This window comes from Tachyglossus aculeatus, chromosome X1 (assembly GCF_015852505.1).
Source record: "Tachyglossus aculeatus isolate mTacAcu1 chromosome X1, mTacAcu1.pri, whole genome shotgun sequence".
NCBI lineage: Eukaryota > Metazoa > Chordata > Mammalia > Monotremata > Tachyglossidae > Tachyglossus > Tachyglossus aculeatus.
This window is the reverse complement of record NC_052101.1, coordinates 62,656,912-62,679,209: the sequence shown is the minus strand read 5'-3', so window position 1 is coordinate 62,679,209 and position 22,298 is coordinate 62,656,912. Positions and strand designations below refer to the sequence as shown.

Sequence of the window (22,298 nt, the reverse complement as noted above, 5' to 3'; positions counted from 1 at the left end):
GCAAAATCCTGCTGGTTCTCCTAGCATCTCCTGGAACTGTCCCACCCAACAAACAATTACCACCCCCGTAGAAGCTAGACTACTGCATCTGCCTCCTCAGTTGGTCTCCCAGGCTTCAGCCACATCCATCTCCAATCTATCCTACAAGCTGCTGCACAGATCATTTTCCTGAAGTGTTGCTCTGCCCACATTTCCCCCCGCTCCTTAAAATCCTCCACTCACTTCCTGTATCTCTTCCCATCAAACAAAAACTCACTGGTGACTTCAAGGCTCTCCACTGATTAATCTCTCTTTCCCTATCTTCACCCACTATTCCCCAACTTGCTGTCTTCATTAAAGAAGCATCATGGTCTAGTGGAAAGAGTGAGGGCCTGGGAGTCAGGGGATGATCTGGGTTCTAATCCTGTCATTGCTAGTTGACCATGGGCAAATCTCTTAACTTCTCAGTTCCTCAGTGTCCTCAACTGTAAAATGGGGATTCAATACCTGTTCTCCCTCCTACTTATACTTTGAGCCCCAGGACAGGAACTGTGTCTGACCTGATTAACTTTTATCTACCTCAGACCTTGGAACAGTGCTTGACACATAGTAAATGCTTAACAAATATTATTATTATCATTATTGTTGTTATTATTCACTGCACACAGTAAGCACTCAACAAATACGATTGAATGAATGAATTCATTCCTCCCATGCCAACCTTCTAACTGTACTTTTGATTCTTCTGCTTCCGTTCACACTATTACCCTGGCTTGGGACTCTCTTCCTTCTCACATCAGACAGATCTCAGCTCTCCCTGTATTCAAAGCCCCCCGCAAAATCCCACTTCTTCCCACAATTAAATTATCAGAAACCCAAGTTATATAAGCCACTAGTCAACTCTAGCACTTAGGAATTTATCATCAGCAGAAGCAGCATGGCTCAGTGGAAAGAGCCCGGGCTTTGGAGTCGGGGTCATGGGTTCAAATCCTGGCTCTGCCAATTGCCAGCTGTGTGACTTTGGGCAAGTCACTTCACTTCTCTGGGCCTCAGTGACCTCATCGGTAAAATGGGGATTAAGATTGTGAGCCCCCCGTGGGACAACCTGATCTCCTTGTAACCTCCCCAGCGCTTAGAACAGTGCTTTGCACATAGTAAGTGCTTAATAAATGCGATTATTATTATTATTATTATTAATTTCTCTGGGCCTCAGTTATCTCATCTGTAGAATGGGGATTAAGACTGTGAGCCCCCCGCGGGACAACCTGATCACCTTGTAACCTCCCCAGCATTTAGAACAGTGCTTTGCACATAGTAAGTGCTTAATAAATGGTATCATTATTATCAGCACTCTTGTAATAATAATAATAATAATATTAACAAATATAGCATTTGTTAACCACGTACTATGTGTCAAGCACTGTTCTAAGTGCTGGGGTGCATGCAAATTATCAGGTTGGACACAGTTCCTGTCCCACATGGGGTTCGCAGTCTAAGCAGGAGGGAGAACAAGTATTGAATCCCCATTTTACAGTTGAGGAAGCCGAGGCACAGAGAAGTTAAGTGACTTGCTCACGATCACACAGGAGACAAGTGGCAGAGCCAGGATTAAAACCTAATTCCTCTGACTTCCAGGCCCATCCTCTTTCCACCAGGCCAGGCTGCTTCCCATGCTGCTTGTATGTATATTTATTTAATTGTACATTCAATTATTTATTTTGACTCCTCTAGTAAATATTTTATATCTGTCTCCTCCATTATAGTGTAAACTTCTTGTGGGCAGGGAACGTGACACTTCTTTATTTTGGATTTCTCAAGTGTCCAGTATAGTGCACTGCACCAAGTGGTTACTCAATGAATACTATCTAGGATAAAAAAAACCAAGCTAAAGAATCAGATAATTTATTGCTTGGATCATGCTCTGAATGGACTATCTACCACGGGTAACAAACGATCACATGAACCAGTGATTTCTTGAAAATAAGTAAATGCTCTAGGCCACAGCAAGGGTAATTGATCAGAGGGAAGAGGGAGTTAGTAGAGAGAAGCTGGAATTGACTGGTCCAGGTTTAGTAGGAGTGCCTCCTGGGGCTGGGATAAGCAGGCAGATCGTGCAATGAGGAAAAAAAATAGAAAATGGCAGAGTCATTCACAGTTCTTGTTAGTTTATTTCTGAAAAATGGAAGCAGTATGGCCTAGTGGAAAAAGCAAGTGACTGCGAGTCAGGAGGCCTAAATTTTAGTCCCGGCTCTATCAGTTACGTGTCATGTGATCTTGGGCAAGTCTCTTAATCTCTTTCTGCTTCAGTTTCATCATTTGTAAAAAGCTGTCCTCCCCTTCCTTAGACTATGAGCCCCATGTGGGATAGACTTTATGTCTGATCTTATTGTGTATCTATACCAGATTTGGCACAAAGTGTTCAATAAATTATATTATCAATCGATCAATCAATAATCCCTTTTCTCCTTCTACAGCCCACCCCGTACCCTCCGCTCCTCTGCCGCTAATCCTCAGCGTACCTCGTTCTCGCCTGTCCCGCCATCGACCCCCAGCCCACGTCAACCCCCGGGCCTGGAATGCCCTCCCTCTGCCCATCCGCCAAGCTAGCTCTCTTCCTCCCTTCAAGGCCCTACTCAGAGCTCACCTACTCCGGAGGCCTTCCCAGACTGAGCCCCTTCCTTCCTCCCCCCGTCATCCCCCTCTCCATCCCCCCATCTTACCTCCTTCCCTTCCCCACAGCACCTGTATATATGTATATATGTTTGTACATATTTATTACTCTATTTATTTTACTTGTACATATCTATTCTATTTATTTTATTTTGTTAGTATGGTTTTGTTCTCTGTCTCCCCCTTTTAGACTGTGAGCCCACTGTTGGGTAGGGACTGTCTCTATGTGTTGCCAACTTGTACTTCCCAAGCGCTTAGTACAGTGCTCTGCACACAGTAAGCGCTCAATAAATACGATTGATGATGATGATGATGAAGTGCATACTGTGTGCAGAGCTCTGTACTAAGCTCTTGATAGAGTTGATAGATAGGATCCTTGTCCATGGAAGCTTACTGTTTAGAGGGGGAGGCAGAAATTAAAATAAATTACAGATGAGGGAAATGGCAGAGTGTAAGGATAAGTGCTGTAGGGCAGAGGTTGGGGTGATTATCAAATGCTTAAGGGATATAGAGCCAAGTGCACAGGGGACACAGAAGGGAGGGTGAAAAGGGGAAATGAGGGCTTAGTCTGGGAAGGCCTCATGGAGATGTGCTTTTAGGAGAGTTTTGACCTATCCATCCATTGGTGGCTCAATAGCAGATTCAGCAACATATTTTAAAGGTCTTGGCACTCATGAATTAACTGTTAAAGATTTTCTTTAAAGAACACATACATTTTGGAAATCTCCGATGTAGATGGTTCATAATCAACACATTATCATTATGGTACTTATTAAGCACTTTCTATGCCAAGCACTTTACATAGCATATAAGTAGACACAAGACATTCATATTTATTGAGCAATTACTGTGTGCAGAGCACTGTACTAGGTGATTGGAAAGTACAATTCAGAAATAGAGACAATCCCTGCCCACACTGGGTTTGCAGTCTAGAAGGAAGGAGACAGACATCAAAACAAGTAAACAGGCATCAATATAAATAAATAGAATTATAGATACAGTCACATCAAAACAAGTAAGCAGGCATTAATATAAATAGATATAGATCAGACACAGTCCCTGTCCCTCACAGGCCTCACAATCTAGGAGGTAGGGAAAGTGAGTATTTTATCTTGAAGCACAGAGAGGTTAAGTAGCACAAGGGTACTCAGCAGGCCAGTGGCAGAACTGGGATTGGAATACAGATCTCCAGACTCCCAATACCATGCTCTTTCCACTATGCCACCCTGAAAAATAGCCACAATGTAACGCATACTACTTTGACATATTTAGACACTAATGGATTCAGTGAGAAAATGGGTGGATTTTAATCATGATCTATTAAGCTTATTTTTTCCTTTGTGCTTTTGACCTCCTGAAAGTCTCTACTCCAACTGGGGACAGTTGAACATTCAGCAGCGGACCATCAAGCTGGCTGTTAGGAAGCCTTCCTATTTTAAGGCAGAGTTCACTGTTCACACTTTCAGTGCCAAAACCTTTAAGCCTTTTTAAAAAAATTAATAAATAGACCTTGCTTTCGCTGATAAAGCACAGATCTAAGCCTCGGGAGCGATTGTTAGGGAGCGGGACTATATCTACCACGAATGTGAAATGTTCAAGTAGATACCCTTGAAGCAAGTGAAGGAAAAAAAAGCCACTGACATTGACTATGAGTCTAAACAAGAATTGCACACGCTAGTGTCCACTACGTTGCCTCGCCTTGCGTTGCCTTCTGGGAGTTGTAGTTCATTGGGCGGACACTGTCCTATTCGGCGGAGAATGACCTAACCTTTTCTCGAACTACGGATCCCAGGAGCACCCAGGCTCTGCCCCCCCCCCCGGGTGAGCGTGTGTAAAGTAACAGTGCAGGAGGGATCGAGGGAGGGGGTTGTGGCTGGCACTCCGAAGGGGCGCTGGGCATACGGGTAACGTTATCTGTCTTGGCTTCCCCTCTTTCTTTCTCCCCTCTCTACCTCACCAACCCCAGATCTTAAACTCCTTCCCTCCTTTCCCTCTCCGTGTCTGATCGGCGGTCCCGGGGTCGGGGAAAGCGAGAGCGATGCAGACGGAGTCGGGGATTGTGCCGGATTTCGAAGTCGGGGAGGAGTTTCACGAAGAACCCAAAACGTATTACGAGTTGAAAAGTCAGCCCCTGAAAAGCAGGTGAGTGACAGAGAGCTGCGGCACCGCGCGGGGTCGCACGGGCATTGCCCGGTGCCTGGGGGAGGAAGCGGGCATCTCCTGCCCAGGAGTCCCCCAACCCTACATCAAGAGATCTCTTCTCTCCTTTCCAATCCCTTGTCTCCCCGCCCCCAGGAAACTCGCTTGCTTTCCTATTAGCGTTAAGGACCCGGTGCCCTTGCCCCAAGCGGAGAGAACTCCTTTCGAACCGCCCCTACCTTCGGTCTTTCCCTCTAATCTCCCGGGGCAAAGAGATCGCACATCGGGGGAGTGGGGGGCGCTCTCCCCCGATCCCAAACGGGCAAGAGAGCTCATCTCGGAGGCGCTTTCGGGTCGGGAGGGATACATTTAGGGGAAACCCTAGAAGAGCTCGCCCGCATATGGGAGAGGAGGAGACAGCGACTCTTGGGAAATAGAAACTCGCTTGCTTTCCTATTAGCGTTAAGGACCCGGTGCCCTTGCCCCAAGCGGAGAGAACTCCTTTCGAACCGCCCCTACCTTCGGTCTTTCCCTCTAATCTCCCGGGGCAAAGAGATCGCACATCGGGGGAGTGGGGGGCGCTCTCCCCCGATCCCAAACGGGCAAGAGAGCTCATCTCGGAGGCGCTTTCGGGTCGGGAGGGATACATTTAGGGGAAACCCTAGAAGAGCTCGCCCGCATATGGGAGAGGAGGAGACAGCGACTCTTGGGAAATAGGGACTTGACGGGAGAGATCTGGGCACCCTGTCTCGGACAGTGGAAGGGTGGGGGAAGAGATCAGAGATTTCTGAGCCATCCTGGCCTGTCCGGCTCGGGAGCCAGCGAACCCAAAGGGCCGATGAGGGGTGTAAGGGGACCTGGGGAAACTCCAGTTTGACTTGATATGGAAGGAAGGAGTGGATTCCGGCCAGCCCTTCCCAATCAGCCAATCGCCAATCCGTTAAGAAAATCCGCCTAGCTGATTCCCTCTCCTTTCCCTCCCCCGCCCCCATGGGAATTACCCCTACCTGCGGGCTATACGCTCGGGTCAAGATTGGTCGCCGGGCGGAGGAGGGATCTTTTCTCTTAGTCATTCCCCTCCGGAGAGATCTCCTGTGAAAAGGGGGAGCGTTTTACCACTCAATCCAGAGTTCCCAGGAGTGTGCTGTGGTTTATCAACTCAGGTATGTCCCTGGAGCCCTTGATTTTTTCTTGGTTGATTTGCTCCCAGTTTTAGTATTCAGCGATATCAAGGGTGGGAAGGTCGATAGCAGGAGGTGTGGAGAACCGGAGGCACAGATCTACTCCCGGTGCTTCCATGCCCCTTGAAAATGATGGTAAAGGTGTCCAAGGGGCTATTAGGCCTTTTCTGACCCTGAATTCTTCGGCTTTCCTGGAATTGGCAGGATGGTTCAGCAGGAATTTTGAGGGTGGTTTAAACTTGGCAGCTGAGTTTAATTAGTCAGTGCTACCTGTGTTTCTAAGCTGTAATGTTTTCAAAGGGGGAGGAAGGTCAGGATAGATATTTTGGTGGAAGCGGAGGAGGTATATTCATTTTCAAGGTAAGACTCGCATTGAAATTATTCAGCCATAGTTCCCTTTCCATGCCAGACAAACACAAGGGCCACTTAGGAGGGCTAGAGGGTAGAGAAGCCAAGAGATGAAATCAGCCTCAATCGGAGCTTGGATGTGAAGATCAGCCAATAAAATTATTTAAAGTGCAGCCAACTTAATTGATAGTTGGGAGTGAGATAGGTTTAGCATCCCGTTCTGATGAGAATCGAAGGCCGTTTATTTCCATCTGTTTCTTCAGCAGGATTCTGATTACAAGAATCAGGGAAGAGAAAATCAGGGAGCAGTAGAACTTTGCTGGGTTGCTGAATCAGTCTATTTGTAAATGTTTCCAAAAAATACTGAAGGGAAACTTCCTATACAGCGATAGCATAGAAACAGCCTTTAGCTAGGGTTTCTTTTCACAATAGCAGTTTGTTGTATGCCCTTGTAGATGTGTGTGTTGGGGGTTGGGGACTTTTAACGATATTGTGAAGGGGTATTGTTGATTCTCATCTTTATCTAGCCTTAGCTGAGAGTAGTGCTGTACTAAGAGCAGTTCTGACTGTCTCACATATGCTCAGTATGAAGAGAAATACACACATATTTCATTAAGGTTCTGAAGTGTGTTTATGTGTGCACAGGTATTTGGAGGCCAAAGAAGTGACTTAACTGGATTGCTAAAGTATTTCTCATGAGAGTGGATACATTTCATTAATCAGAAGGAGTGATGGAAAACACCATCTGGAAAAATAAATGAATGCTGTAGAGAGCTAATGGGTGAAAGATCCAGTGCTACTCCTTTTTAGAATTGGTAAAATCTATTTATGAAGTTGAATGTCATCTCCCTAGGTAGCTTACTAATGTAAGAGCAAAGTGGCTATGTGGTGATACATGGCTTCTCACTTTGAAGCTAGAAACAAGTGAAGGGCAGGATTTGTGATAGAAGAGAATTAAATTATAAAGTTGTAGCAAAACCATGGTTTTTGAACAGATTCATGCCATTTGGAAAAAAACAGTAAAATACAGTTTGCGAATCAATGAGTCTATAATGTTTTTGTTCATAATGTTTTTAGACTGGTGTCACCTATATTCATTCATTCAATCGTATTTATTGAGCGCTTACTGTGTGCAGAGCACTGTACTAAGCGCTTGGGAAGTACAAGTTGGCAACATGTAGAGACGGTCCCTTGGTACTTTGGCAGGGTTACATTTTATCTGTGCATTGCCTTTCTCCTTTGTTTTAGGACATCCTTCTTCTAGGAGGATGCCTAGTAGGAAAAATGACTAAACGGATATTATTGTATCCAGTCAGTTCTGAATACCATGTAAATTGTATGTTGCTAGCACTGGTATTCGTTACGTTATAAACTTATAAAAATAAAGACATGCTGTTGACATAATTGCACTGTTTTATAACCTTGCCCTTCAGCTAAAGGTTTTTACATCTATATCACAATTAGTTCTTAAATGCTATATTGTTAATCATGCTTCTGAAATCTTTGACTCCTATCAACAGCAATGCACTGAACAATTTATTTGCTTTAACTTCACTAGGACTTTAAATGTTTCTGGAGACATTTGACTTCTAAGGAAGGCCTTGTTTTTAAAAAGGTGAAAAGTTGGAGTAGTATTTTCAAATCCATCGTCTCGTATTAGATCACTGGTATTGGGTAAGAGAAATGGAAAAGTAGAGGACTGTTATAAAAATACTTCAGGTCACCTAAAAAGTTGTTTAAATATTCGTCAATTCCTGGGAATGAATTGTAGCAAAGTAAAATTGCTGAATATCAAAAGTCCTTAATTCACACACCTGCAAAGTAAGGTAAATGAATTTGGGCTTGGTAAATGAACTCTCTGCAGCAGTGCAAATCCTGCCCAAAAAGTGTTCTATAACACAGTTCTGGATGACACTCCCCTTCCTCCTTTCTCTCTCTCTGCTCTTTACCTCTTCCCTCCCTGGCCCCCCACACCCTTGGAAGATTACAACGTCTCCCACTCTTCCAGTGCCCCACCCCACTCCAATATGATAGCAATGGAAAGATTCTAGTTTTGAATGTTGAGAGCCCTCTAGACTATAAGATCTTTGTGGTCAGGGATTGTGTCAACCAACTCGGTTGTATTATACTCTCCCAATCAGTACAGTACTCTGCACACAGCAAGCACTCAAATACCATTGTTGATTGAGCTCTAGCTGATGGCTCATGGAAAGATGAATCTGGAAACTCTTCCCATTGATCCCATCCATCCTGCCTGGGTTTTAAATGGTGAAAGCTTTACAGGATTGACATCAATATGGAACTAACTACCGAACCTGGGGATGTAAGCAAATGCAGCCCAAGTGAGTCATCAACTGGTAGTGGCACATTTGTACGACTGGGATTCTTCAGTCACGACTTGCTGAGTTCAGCAGTAAAAACCTGTGCACAGGCGCCGAGCAACTCTCTTCCCAGTGCCAGTTGGCAGATTTGAATGCTCTTGGGATGTTTACACCATTTAAATGATTTGAATGTAGAGCAAAACTATGTAGGGAATTTTAGAGTATGGTATTTTTTTGCTTTTTCTTTTTGGGTCCGGGGGAGCTTGGCTGCACGCTTCCTGTAAGCTCATAGAAATCACTACTGCTCTATATATCTATAAGGCCTTAATTGATTGTGATAATTCTTTAGTACCTTTATGCCTATTTTAGACATTTTAGATATAATAATGATTATGGGTTTTGTTAAGCCTTTACTATGGATGAAGCTTGTTCTATGGTTTTCTGGGGTAGATAGAAGTTAAGCAGGTCGTACAGAGTCCCTGTCCCACATGGGGCTCACAGTTTAAGTAGGAGGGAGAACAGGCATTGAATCCCTATTTTATAGATGAAGAAACTGAGGCACAGAGAAGTAAAGTGACATGTCCAAGGTCACAAAGTAGGCACCTGGCAGAGTTGGGATTAGAACCTAGGTACTCTGACTCCTGATCTGTGCTCATTCCACCAGGCATTGCTGCTTCCCACAAATAGCAATATTTTATTTAAATGTGATGAGATTGGTGACTGGAATTATTTAAATTCCTTTTTACATTTGGTTTCCTCTTTCTTCTCCTTTACACAAATCAGTGTATTGTTTAATACCCTAACCTAAATTTTAATGAACAATAGGGAAAGTTTGATTTTAAATTTGTGGAGCAAAAGATTTTAAAGTTGACTCAATTGATTTTTGTTTTGTTTGTCTTCCCAATAAGGCAAATTATGTTCTGTAGTAAAGTTTCCTCAATTTTAATCAACTCTCTTTACTAATGTTCCCATTGTCATTGCTAGTGTATGAAAAGTTATACAGTTGCTAGTATTCTGATATCAAACTTTATATATAGGAGCCCAGTGATTTAAAAATAACTGCTTTGGCTTTGTGGAGAAGTAGCATAGTCTAGTGGATAGAGCACGGGTCTGTGAGTCAGCACCTGGGTTCTAATCCCAGCTCCTCCACTTGTCTGCTGTTTGACCTTGGGCAAGTCACTCCACTTCTCTGTGCCTATGTTAACTCATCTGTTAAATGGGGATAAGATTTGAGAGCCACATGTGGCACATGGACTGTGTCCCACCTGATTAGCTCATATCTACCCTGGCACATACCTGGCCCATAAGTGCTTAACAAATACCACAAAAATATCACCAAGAACCTTTGGAATAATTATTTTTAGATGCATTACCCCGCAGCAGTAGCTATATAGGGGACAACTATTAAGTTTCATATGTTGTAGCCAAGAGTCACCTAAATGGAGGCATCCAAATGCTATTTTCTGTAGGCTCACCAAGCTTCATTTGCATACATTAGTCCTCTTTCTCTTTACAGTCAATCAGCAATTTTCCCCAAGGTTTAAAGTCACCTTCTGGTGCTGGTTTAATTGTGATTTGGTTGGAGAGTGGCTTCTTTCTAGCAGAACTTTCCATTACATGAGGGTATTGTCCCATTAAAATGTGACTTACAGGGCAAAAATGGTGAGAATCTCTGACAGGCAAAATTGCACTGATTTAGAAAAAGGGTCTTTTGACAGCAGATGATCAAAATGTTTAAATTTTATTAAGAAAATTTGAGGAATAAGCTGATATAAAGTTGAATTATTTTTCTTTATTGGAGATATCCTTTTTCAATTATTGCTATTTATGGAACTTAAGAGTATTGTAGTCCTTTTAACTTCTGCAATGCAGTTTTGCTCAGGCTGATGTTTATATCTGTTCCAGTTGTGCAAGAAGTGGAAAATATCCTTTATTTAGAACAGGTCACATGTGCTTACAGTCAGAAACAGAGTCTCAGTGTAAAAAAATGTATCTTGGGACAAATCAAAGTTTCTAAATTTCTTCCTTGAATAACCCAACGATAATAGTTTAACAATTGGCAATGTTTGGTGAAAAACACTTAAATGACATTTTATGAATCCCACTTTTGATTTTTCTGATTTTTATAAAATATCACTTTTCTTCTTTTCTTTCCTTTTTCTTTCTGATTAAAAAAGGGGTGATGGGATTTTTTTTAATTAAAAAAATTACTTAAATGTTTTCAGCTTACTGTAACGTTCACTATAAAATATGTATGATTCAGAAAAGACTTATGTGATGCAGACATTAAATATTATAACCGCACAAAATCATTTGATATTTTTGGGAAAAACAAAACCCCTCAGTTATATTGAGCCCTAGTTGCCAACTGGCATGGGTTGTAGGACAGGAAGGGTAACTTCATGGAGGGTGTCCTCTCTGGGGTTTATGCAGTGAGGGAGGATCATTGCACCTCTTCCCTCTCATACTCAGCACAGATGCTACTACTAAACATTGGCCCTTTGTGGGCTATACCCCTCAGTTTGCCATGATGACATGCAGTGCCATTTTGGGCCAGATCTGGGAGTGGCTGCTTTGCAGTAGTTGTGATCTTGTCACATATGTGGAACTGAATCGGCTCTGCTCTCCCCATTCCTTCCCCCTTGACCCTTTTGCTATAGTCCTGAAAAGCAGGAACTGGTTTGGGCCTGGATTCCCCACAGGAGCTTGCTGACTTCCTCCCCCGCCCTCCAAGTCTGCCCCCAAGTATTCCATGCCTACTTGTACTTGGCGGTCCAATCTAGAGAGTGCTGTGTGTTTTCTTTATAAGCACGACCAATTTAGTACCGTGCTGATACTGACCACAGAGCTTTCCCTGGGCTGGCGACTCAATGACTGTAGCCGGTGGGCTCCTGCTTCGATCACAGCCTTGGGAAGGAACACAGGGAAATTGTTACTCCCGTCTCTCCAAGGCCCACACATTGCAACCACTGGCAAGAATAGCACTCAATTTTTATTATCCCAGTAATTTGAAATACCTTAAACTAGATATTGTGTAGATACAAGATTCATTCATTCAGTCATATTTCTTTCAGTCATATTGAGTGCTTACTGTGTGCATAGCACTGTACTAAGCACTTGGGAAAATACAATACAGCAATGAACAGACCCGTTCCCTGCCCACAGTGAGCTTACAGTCTCACACTAGGCTTCAGTCCCTACATATTTGAGAATGATGAGGAAAAAAATTAGAGGTTTTAACCCTTTCAACCTCCTATTGTCCATATCATACCACCACCAAAAAAGTAAGCTGTTGTAGCAGGATTTCCATTCGGTGGAGAAGGGAATACAAAAATAACACCTTTGTTATGGTCATTCCAGAAATGAGTAAGTTGTCCCCAGATCTTTGGTCTGTCTGTCTTTGGCCTATATAAAGAAGATAGTAGGGAACACAAGAGTTTAAAATGAGGAGTAATTGGCAGGGTGCTAGGCAGTAATGGGGGATATAGAGTGTGACTAGGACAGACTTTTTTTTCTACTAGGAAAAAGTGTTATTTACCTGGGATGCATCTTCCATAACAATGCTTGGCACATAGTAAGTGCTTAGCAAATACCGTCATTATTATTTCCACTCCAACCTCATCTCATGCACAAAGAGCAACCTTTATTTAATTTCAAAATTTATAATGTAAGTATTTGATTTTATTCCATGTTAATAGAGAATTTTAGTGAACCATATTTTGTTATATAAATTCTTTAATATTTTGTTTGCTTAGTCACAGTGAACTCAATTACCATTGACACTTTCAGATTCTGTTTTGCTTCCACATCACGGTGTATGTCAATAACAGTTTTTCAATTTCCAGCTTGTTGTGTTCTCAAATATTTTCAATTCTCTGAAATTTCCAACAAACTTCCTTTTTTAGAAGAATTTATTTTCCATCTTTACTTCACTCTAAAATGATGACTGAATAGCAAAGCACAGTGTCAATCTGTCCCAACATACATACTCCCTTCACTTGAATATGTGGCTACTGGGTCTGTAATGGAGGAGGTACAAACTGAGAAAAATATCTTATTAGTTTGCTGTTAGTCTTGTTTTTTCCTTTTTTTTCTTTTAATGGTACTATAAGTGCTTACTATGTGCTAGGCACTGTACTAAGCGCTGGGGTAGAGAGAAGATATTCAGGTTGGACACAGTACCTGTCCCATGGAGCTCACAGCCTAAGTTGGTCAACTGAGCGCTATTTTTAAGTTGATTGCCTCCACAGATATCACGGGTGAGTTGGAAAGACTAAAAGTCAGAAAAAGAAGTGTAGACTGAAAGCTCCTCGTGGACAGACAGGGAGCATAGCTACTATGTTGTACTTTCCTAAGTTCTTCGTACAGTGCTCTTTACACAGTAAGCACACAATAAATACCATTGATTATAATGAGAAGGAATAAAATGTAAAGTTCATAGTGATCTATTAATGAACCAGTTTTAAAGTGTTCTGTTTGATTCCTTTTTTAGTACTAGCAAATTAGTTTGCCAAATTTTATAGTATTTTACACTAGTGTCTTAGGCTTTAGTTCTGGAAAAGCAGAGGTGGATAGATGCTCCTACATCTACCTGTTTTGGGATATAACTTCGACTGATCTGCAAATGGAAATATGAAGACAATAGATAAATCTGTCTAGTGTTATGAAGCTTGAATGCTCAGGATATTTTCTTATGTAGAATAACTTTATTCTACAATGAATGAATAGAACAACTCTATATGTGAACTACTATAATTTACCTCTTTTTTTCTCTTGCTCTTTGCAACTGATAGATTCTCATAGTTACTTATTTCTACCCTTGCTTCATTAAAACTGGACAAGTATGGTTCCTTATATTTGTTTCAATTTAATGCTATTCAATTTTGTGGCCTAGTGGAAAAAGCACAGTCCTGGGAGTCAGAGGACCTGGATTCTAATCCTGGCTCTGCCAGTTGTCTGCTTTATGACCTTGGGTAAATCATTTCATTTCCTCTGGGCCTCAGCTATCTCACCTGCAAAATGGGGATTAAATCTTAGCCCCTCCTATTCAGATTGTGAAGTGCCATGTGGGACAGAGACTGTGTCCACCCTGATTATCTTATATCTACTTCAATGCTTGATAGAAAAGTGCTTAACAAGTACCTTATAATAAATACATTGCATAGCTGAATTTAGAACTTTTATGGCATGCAACTAATTCTTATTTGCAAAAATGTTCTATACCCAAAGTCCTCAGGGTGTTTAAATACAGCGTACAAAAAAAACAAACCCAGAACTCCTGACTCGTAGTCCTGTGTTTAAACCACTAGGTCATGCTTCCTGTCTTCATGGACTAATAAATGTCAAGTAGTGTAGAAATTAAAAAAGAAGAACCTCCTCTCCCACATACAACCTACCCTCTAAGCTTACATCAAATATATCATCCCTCAGGCAGTGACATACTTTTTTTCTTCCATCATATAGCAAAATATATTTTCCACTTAATATCATTTTAAATTTCAGCAGGATTTTTTTAACCTCACGGAGACTTTGGATGATTCTCCCAACTTAGGCACCAGAATTATTTTTAAGACTACTTCAAGTAAAGATGTAATGAGGGTTCTATTTTGAAAGCAATAACTTTCTGGTTATGGGTAATAGAGAGAAACTTGATTGGAGATTGCTTGAAAGGGTATGAAGAGGATATGATTGATCAGAAAAAAATAAGCAACAGTAAAAAGTGCAGAATTGACTGTCTTGTAAGCTCATTGTGGGCAGGGAATGTGTCTGTTATATTGTATTCTCCCAAGAGCTTAGTACAGAGCTCTTCACATGGCACATGTCAACGAACACGATTGACTGATCAATGGGATAATCTTTATGGCCCCCGAAATCCTGTGGAAATTAACCTGTAGTTGTCCCTCATATTCGAAGAAGGCAGTGTTGATGATGAGCCTCACCTATGAGTGCATGTGTGACTGAAAAGACCAGTGTGGAATCCAGTCCTCGTCACATTTTGCACATAAGGCTGTCTTATGTTGTGCTTAATGTGCTGTTTCACTTACGCTTCATTGTCTCTAGTTATGAAGCTCTTACTTTGGTTCAGCATGGTTTGAAGCCTTATTTGACTGTGTCCTTAAAATGTTTCCTTTGCCCTCCTAGCATTTGGTTTCCCAATTTCAGTTCTTAATATAGCAACTGTTTGCTTCTCAATCAGTGGTATTTATTGAGCCCTTAATGTGTGCAGAGCACTGTATTAAGCACTTGGAAGAGTACAATACAACAGTTGATAGACACATTCCCTGCTTATAACAAGCTATCCTGCCATTGCTCATTCTCTTCATTTGTCCTACCCAGCAAAATTTTGATGATAGGAGACGGACTAAATTCCAGAATGTCATCGTTCATCATCTTGTCTTGTCACTTGATGTTGGATATTGCCCATAAGTGATGCAGATGGAACTGCATAAGGAGCCTGATGTGGTGCAGATCTTGCAGTGTGGTGTAGCCAGAGGATGCAGGTTCAAGTCCAAGCTCTGTCACAGACCTGCTGAGTGACCTTGGGCAAGTGTTGTAACCTCTCTGTTTCTCAGTTTCCTCCTCTGCAGAATGGGAATAATAATACCTACCTCACAGGGTTGTTATGAGACAAAAAAATGAGATAATTGGTTTGAGCCCTTTGGAAATAAAAGGGCTAGACAAAAACCAAGGTATTAGAGAAGGTTAGACAACATTCCACTGCTTGTCTGGAATCTTATACCACACTGTTGCCACCGTCTATTAGTCTCTGAAAGGATCTGCTGGCTTCTTGATCTGGCTTTCCACTTCAGTACTTTCCACTTTTCAGACATATATGAAGGCTTGGGGTGTTCAGCACATACCTGGGTCTCTTCTGTTTTGGCACCCCATCACTGGGCACATGTTTCTTAGCTCGATCTGCATTTCCTGATAGATTTTTATAGACCTTCATTTTTATTATAATCACAAAGATCTGCAAAGTTCTGTTCTGGCAGCAGATGGGAGAGAATATGTCTTGGGCAAAGATGGGCAAGTCAGTCACATCCATAGGATCTTACCATTAGCATTATTTTAGGAAAACAAAGGACTCTCTGTCTACATATATGTGATACTATCTCTTGTTGAAAAGGAGCCTAGATTTGATCACTTACAGCTTGAATGGCAAGGTGTGCAGCATACACCCTTCTTGCCCCCCATCCCCCACCTCCACTGACTGTGGAAATGTCAGGGCAGGGGTTAGTGCTGGTTGATAGCCCTTAACGCCGTCTCTGACTTAGAGCATTTCTCCTTTGCTGTAGCAATTCATTTGCCCTCGGAAGACTGAATAGAGGAATGACAGATCTGAAGCTCAGGCTGAGGGTTCTCCAGCACTAGTGTCACTGGAGCAAGTTTTGAAGTTGGACTTCACTTAGTCTCTGTCTTTTCCTCTAGCCACTTTTGCAGCATGTGTCTGTGCTTCATAAAAGTGTCTTAGGGATTCTTTAATAGTCCATTCATACCACTTCACTTCTCTGTGCCTCAGTGACTTCATCTGTAAAATGGGGATTAAGACTGTGAGCCCTGTGTGGGACAGGGTCTGGGTCCAACCTGATTACCTTGTATCTACCCCAGCTCTCAGAATGGTGCTTGACACTTAGTAAGTGCTTAGTAAATACCATCATCATCGTCATCAGATGACCATACCATAGCCGATCCCTGAGTGTCATTACCTTGATGTTCATGATTCAGCAGTATTGCATGCTCTTTGTATTTGGGATGAGGTGGTGCCATTTTCTGTTGACTGTCTGCCTCAGACAGACTTGGTCAACTAGTGTGTTGTGCTGTCGCAGTGGTGCCCATTCCTCACAGCCATATAACTGTGCTATGGCAACAGTGATCAGTCCAGTCAATAGTATTTGTTGAGTGCTTACAGCGTACAGAGCACTGTCCTAAGCATTTGGGAGAGTCCAATGCATTTAATAATAATAATAATGATGATGGTATTTGTTAAGCGCTTACTATGTGCAAAGCACTGTTCTAAGTGCTGGGGAGGTTAAAAGGTGATCAGGTTGTCCCACGGGGGGCTCACAGTTTTAATCCCCATTTTACAGATGAGGTAACTGAGGCACAGAGAAGTGAAGTGACTTGCCCAAAGTCACACAGCTGACAGTTGGTGGAGCTGGGATTTGAACCCATGACCTCTGATCCAAAGCCCATGCTCTTTCCACTGAGCCACGCTGCTTCTCCATTTGAATTGGTAGACACGATCCCTGCCCTCAAGGAGTTTACAGTGTAGAGACTGTGTTCAGGCTATTGATATCTACACCAGGCAAGATCAGGCCTCATGAACTGAAGAGCTTCAGACCACTCCCATGTCTTCTTGCCTCCAGTGGCTTTCTATTTCCCTTTGCATCAAGTAAAAACTCCCCACCATTGACTTCAAAGGTCTCCACAAACTTTCCCATCCTAAATATCAGCCCTCCTCACTCATTGCTCTCCAAGTTGCCCTCTCCATTCTGCCCAAGTGTACCTTCTAACTGTACCTCCTCGCGCTTGACTTTCCAACCTCTGTGCTTATCACTCTGGGTCTCCCTCTTATCCTCCCCCAGTCTAACAAATCACAACTCTCCCCACCTTTAAGCCCTCCTAAGATCTTGCCTTCCCCAGTTAACTCCCCAAATCCAAGTCCCAGCAAACCATCCACCAACTCTGACACAGATTTATTATTTGTACCCTCTCACAGCACTTATATATACTCTATATACAGATGAGCTGCAGTCTGGGCACCCTGTTATTTACATCTACCTATGTCTAGACTCACCTTATTCTTTTTGTTGAAAACTGGCACCCTCAGACATTCCAAACTTGAGCACCTTCCTCTGCTTTCCTCAGAACAGAAGGTTCTAAACTGAACAAGCTCCAGTCAGATATGGAACTTTGTCTTTTTTTTTGATATTGAATTGCTTACTATGTACCAGGCATTGTACTATTTGCTGGGGTAGGTACAAGATAAGCAGAATGGACACAGTCCATGTCCCACATGGGGCTCACACAGTCTTAATCCCCATTTTACAGATGAGGTTGTTGAGGCACAGAGAAGGTAAGTGACTTCCCCAAGGTCACACAGCAGACAAGTGGTGGAGCTGGGATTAGAACTCAGGTCCTCTGACTCCAGTCCCATGCTCTATCCACTAGGCCATGCTGCTTCTCTGAAACCGAGCAAGAGAGTTAGCAGCACATGGGCTCCATGTGCGTTTTGAAAAAATTGCCCAGAACCGCCTAGCAACATGTGGGACTGTCCCGGCTAAACTTGAATTGTCAGCCCAAGTGTATGGAAGTCTTATATCCCAAGGTCTTTGCTAGGGCATTTTGTGTTTGTCACATGACTCTAATCATGTTCCCCTAAACTGCTTTTTTGGCACTGCCTCTAGTTAGTTGGCCAATGGCATGCTCGAAATTGAGTGGAAGAAGATGTATGTTGAGGAGGACTCTGCAGGGAGTGACTGTTCCCCCTGTGGCCTCACATATCCTCAGCTTTCTACTCTGTCCCTGCAAGAGATGGAGAGGTAAAGAGATTGTGGCCACTAGCATTTTGAAAGTGGGACATCTGTCCCACTTCCCATACCCTAGGCATGACTGTGCATTTCCTTACAAAATGAGAAGTCCTGCAAATAAGAGGTGCTATGGAAACTTTTACTTTTGTTTTTGCAAGCTGCAATTGAAGGCATTCTATCCAGATCTTCAGAAGACAAGTTACATGTCTGTGTTAGCAGGCTCATCTCTTGTGGGGGTGTTGGGCAGTTTACCTGATTTGGAATCGTTTAGGTGAAGGGTACTTATAGAGTGGAAATATCTCCCTCCGCCCATGTTGTGTTTGCTGCTGCATCACTCCTGCCTCTCCCAAGTGGGACTGAGGGCAGCTTGTTGTGGGCAGGGAATGTATCTATTATATTGTACTTTCTCAAGTGCTTAGTACAATACTCTGCACATGGTAAGAGCTCAATCATCATCAACCGTATTTATCAATCAATAAGACTTGACTGACTATATGGTCTGCAGCCTGTACCAGCCTCCAGGCAATCAGTCAGTGGTATTTATTGAGCACTTACTGTGTACAGAGCACTGTACTGAGCTCTTGGGATAGTAAGTACAACAGAGCAGGTGGACACCTTCCCTGCCCACAGTGAGCTTACAGCTTATAGGGGGAAGTGAAGCCGCATGGGGTTGCAGGAGAAGGGCAGGGGCAATCACAGGCCTGAGCTTCCTGTCTCCTTCCTACCCTGATGCCTCATGTGCTGGAAACTCCCTGAACTCTCCAGGAGATTGGGGCCCTCTCTAGTTCAGGGTCTTGAGCTCTCTGGATGCTGTCAGGAAAGACTGGGAGATAGCGGAAGGCTGCCAGTGTGGAGAAGGGGAGAGTTTAAGGAACCAAACTTCTTCCCTTAAATCTCCCCTTCCCACAGACTGACACTTTGGCACTGCTTCCATGCACCACCTAGCAGGTGGGATTCCAGGCAGCTGCTATCCTGTGGGACAGCAGGCAAAGGGACAAACGAGGAAGAGGGAGTGAGGCAGGGGACTTTGTCTATGGTCCTCAACTGCTCTGATTCACCCGTTATTGCTGAGAGGTTTAGGGGTCCCTGGAGTGGGGGAACCCAGAGCAATTGCACGTAAGGGCAGCCCTGAGCATCAAAGTAGAAATTCTAGTTGTCTCAGTTCCAATGAAATGAACTAGCCTTTTTTTTTCTTTCCCAAAGATTCTTAGCTTTTTTGATGGCAGCCAGAAAGCTTCATTTTACATTTGCTCCATGGTGGTGGTACTTTATAAGATCTATAATTCTTCTTTTATTGGCTGAGACCAAATTTAGAACATATGCAGTACAGTCAATAAACTTTGTGCAACTATCCTCTGCTTCATGTTCATGATTTTGAAGGAGGAAGGGTGTGAATAAACTTTAACCTCACTTTTAGAGGGGAATACAAACTTTCATGAGAAGCAGCATGGTCCAGTATTGAAAGCATGGGTGTGGGAGTTGGAGGACCAGGGTTCTAATTCCCGCTCTGCCACTTGGCTGCTCTTGTGACCTTGGGCAAGCCACTTACTTTCTCTGTGCCTCAGTTCCTTCTTCTGTAAAATGGGGATTAAGACTGCAAGCCCTATGTAAAACAGGGACTTTGTTCAACCCAATTATCTTGTGTCTTCCCTGGTGCTTAGTATAGTGCTTGGCACATAGTAAGCACTAAACAAATACAAGTGAATCCAATGGTCAGGAGTTTTGGTTTGATTGAGAGAAATGGGTTGCCACTGGAAGTTTTTTTAGGAAGTTGAGTGATAGAACGTTGGGTAGACTGATGGCAAAGAGGCTGGATGCAGGGAGGCTAAGCCTGGGAAGTGACAGGAAGAGGTGGATCTGATTGTGGAGGAAAAAGCAGCCGGATTTAGAGTCAGAGTGTGGGAGGTGAAAGACAGAGTGTGAGTCAGGAAATGAGAGGGATGGCAAATTTTCTTCTCCCTGATTTTTTGACATGGTGTGACTGAGTCTCTGTAGACTTAAATGCTGTATTTTCACACTCTGTTTTGTTTGTTATCCAACCTTTTAAGAATTGCAAAATCATTTCAAAATGTCTCACTTTAAAAAAAAATGGTAGTTAAGCACTTAGTACGTGTCAAGTAATCAGGTTGGACATGTCCCTGTCCCACATGGGGCTCACAGTCTTAAGTCAGAGGGAGGAGGATTTAAATCCCATTTCACAGATAGGTAACTGAAGCACAGAGAAGTTAAGTAACTTGCCCAAGGTCACAAAGCAGGTAAGTGGCAGAGCTGGGATTTGAACCCAGGTCCTCTGACTCCCAGGCCTGTGCTCTTTCCCCTAGGCCACACTCCTTCTCTTCACATTTTATTTGTCTTACAATATAGGTACCAACTTTTCACTTTGAATGTGGGAGTGAATAGGGAGTTTTGGAGGGATAAGGTTTGAGAGGGGCCAGGCTTCAAAGAGCCAGAAGGTGCCCTTTAAGGCCAGTTTTCAGCCCTGATTGAAAATTTTTCATGTCTTGTCAGTGCTCTGGAATATGCAAGGATGGGAGGCCAACTCAAACAGTCATAAGGCCATCTCCTCTCTTGCCTTTGTGGAGTGGCCTCATTCTGAAATTCTGCTCCTCTAGCCACGTACCCTACTGTTTCTTGTCTTGTTAGTCATATTTATTGAGCACTTACTGGGTGTAGAGCACTGTACCAAGGGCTTGGTAAAGTATATTATGTTCCCTGCTCACAATGAGCTTACAGTCTAGCGGGTATGTCTTGGTCTTTATTATTGTCTCAGGGTTTGGTTTTGTCTCTCCTCCTGTCTCTGTCACCACTCCCCTCTCCTCCCTTTTCATTTTTATCATCAGTGGTATCTACTGAGCGCTTATTGTGTGCAGGGCACTGTACCAAGCTCTTGGGAGAGTACATTATAGCAGACACATTCCTTGCCTGCAGTGATCTTACAGTCAAAAGGATGAGTTTACATGTTCCCTGCTCACAGTAAGTTCTCTGAGGGCAAGGGACCATGTCTAATTCCCACATGTGTATTCTTTCCGTTCACTCAGTACAGTGCCCTGCACCCAATAAGCACATAATGAATATTGTTATTACTCCTCCTTCTCTCGCTCATAAGTTTACAATAGCAGCTATCAGTGGATAACTAGTGAGAAAGGCAAATAGTAATACAGATCATGGAGTTCCCATTGTCTTTTTAAAATATCTGTTATTCCACAGTGCATATAAGTACTCCTAGTAGGCAATCTCTAATCTATGTAACCAATCAATATTGAGGCATTGAGGCATTATTCTCACTTTTATCACCAACACAAGTGTGTTGTCCATATAGCCAATCCTTACATTTTCTCTCTGTCTGAGGAAAATTCCCCAAATGCTCTCCCTTCCCAAGAACTCTACCAAGTGAAATGCCACCATCTCACTCATTTCCTATCAAGGAAACTTGGGGACATCTCCAACTGTTCTTTGCCCTTCACTACCCACATTCACTTTCTACCCAAAATCTGCTATTTCTTCCTCTACAATAATGCACATATTAGTCTTTCCATCCCACATCCCAATCAGTCCATATCCAGGCTTGTGTCCTGTCTCTGCAACCTCTGCTTCACTGGCCCCAGTGCCCCTAACACTGCTGCGAAGTCATCTATGTTACCTGTCACTGTCAACCAATAAATAGTATTTATTGAGCACCTACTGTATGCAAGAAGCAGCATGGCATATTGGATAGAGCACGGGCCCTGGAGTCAGAAGGTCATGAGTCCTAATCCCAACTCTATCACTTCTCTGCTGTGTGGTTTTAGGCATATCGCTTCATTTCTCTATGCCTCAGTTACCTCATCTGTAAAATGGGGAAGGACACTGTGAGCCCCACTTGGGACAGGGACTGTGTCCAACCCAATTTGCTTGTATCCACCCCAGCGCTTAGTACAATGCCTGGCACATAGTAAGTGCTTAACAAATACCACAATTATTATTATGAAGTCCTTGGAGGAGAACAGTAAAAATGATAAATACAAACCCTGTTCTCACAGATCTCACAGTCTAATACGGAAGATGGACAGGATAATGCCAAGTGGTCTGGTGGAGATGGAGGGAGGGGAAATATCTGGCAGGAGGAAGGATGTAAGCAGTGGGTTGGAGGT

At 43.0% G+C, this 22,298-nt stretch overlaps 1 protein-coding gene across 3 annotated transcripts in view; it reads left to right on the top strand.

The window, feature by feature from the left end:
- The first annotated feature begins 4,590 nt into the window (after window positions 1-4,590).
- The window catches only part of MITF (melanocyte inducing transcription factor), a 277,933-nt gene continuing 260,225 nt past the window's right edge, over window positions 4,591-22,298 (top strand). For all 3 annotated transcript variants that reach the window (XM_038772375.1, XM_038772374.1, XM_038772370.1), the window contains exon 1: window positions 4,591-4,791. In XM_038772375.1, coding sequence (XP_038628303.1) covers window positions 4,688-4,791 — 104 coding nt within the window. In that variant the 5' untranslated portion in view covers window positions 4,591-4,687. The remainder of the gene's footprint in view (window positions 4,792-22,298) is intronic.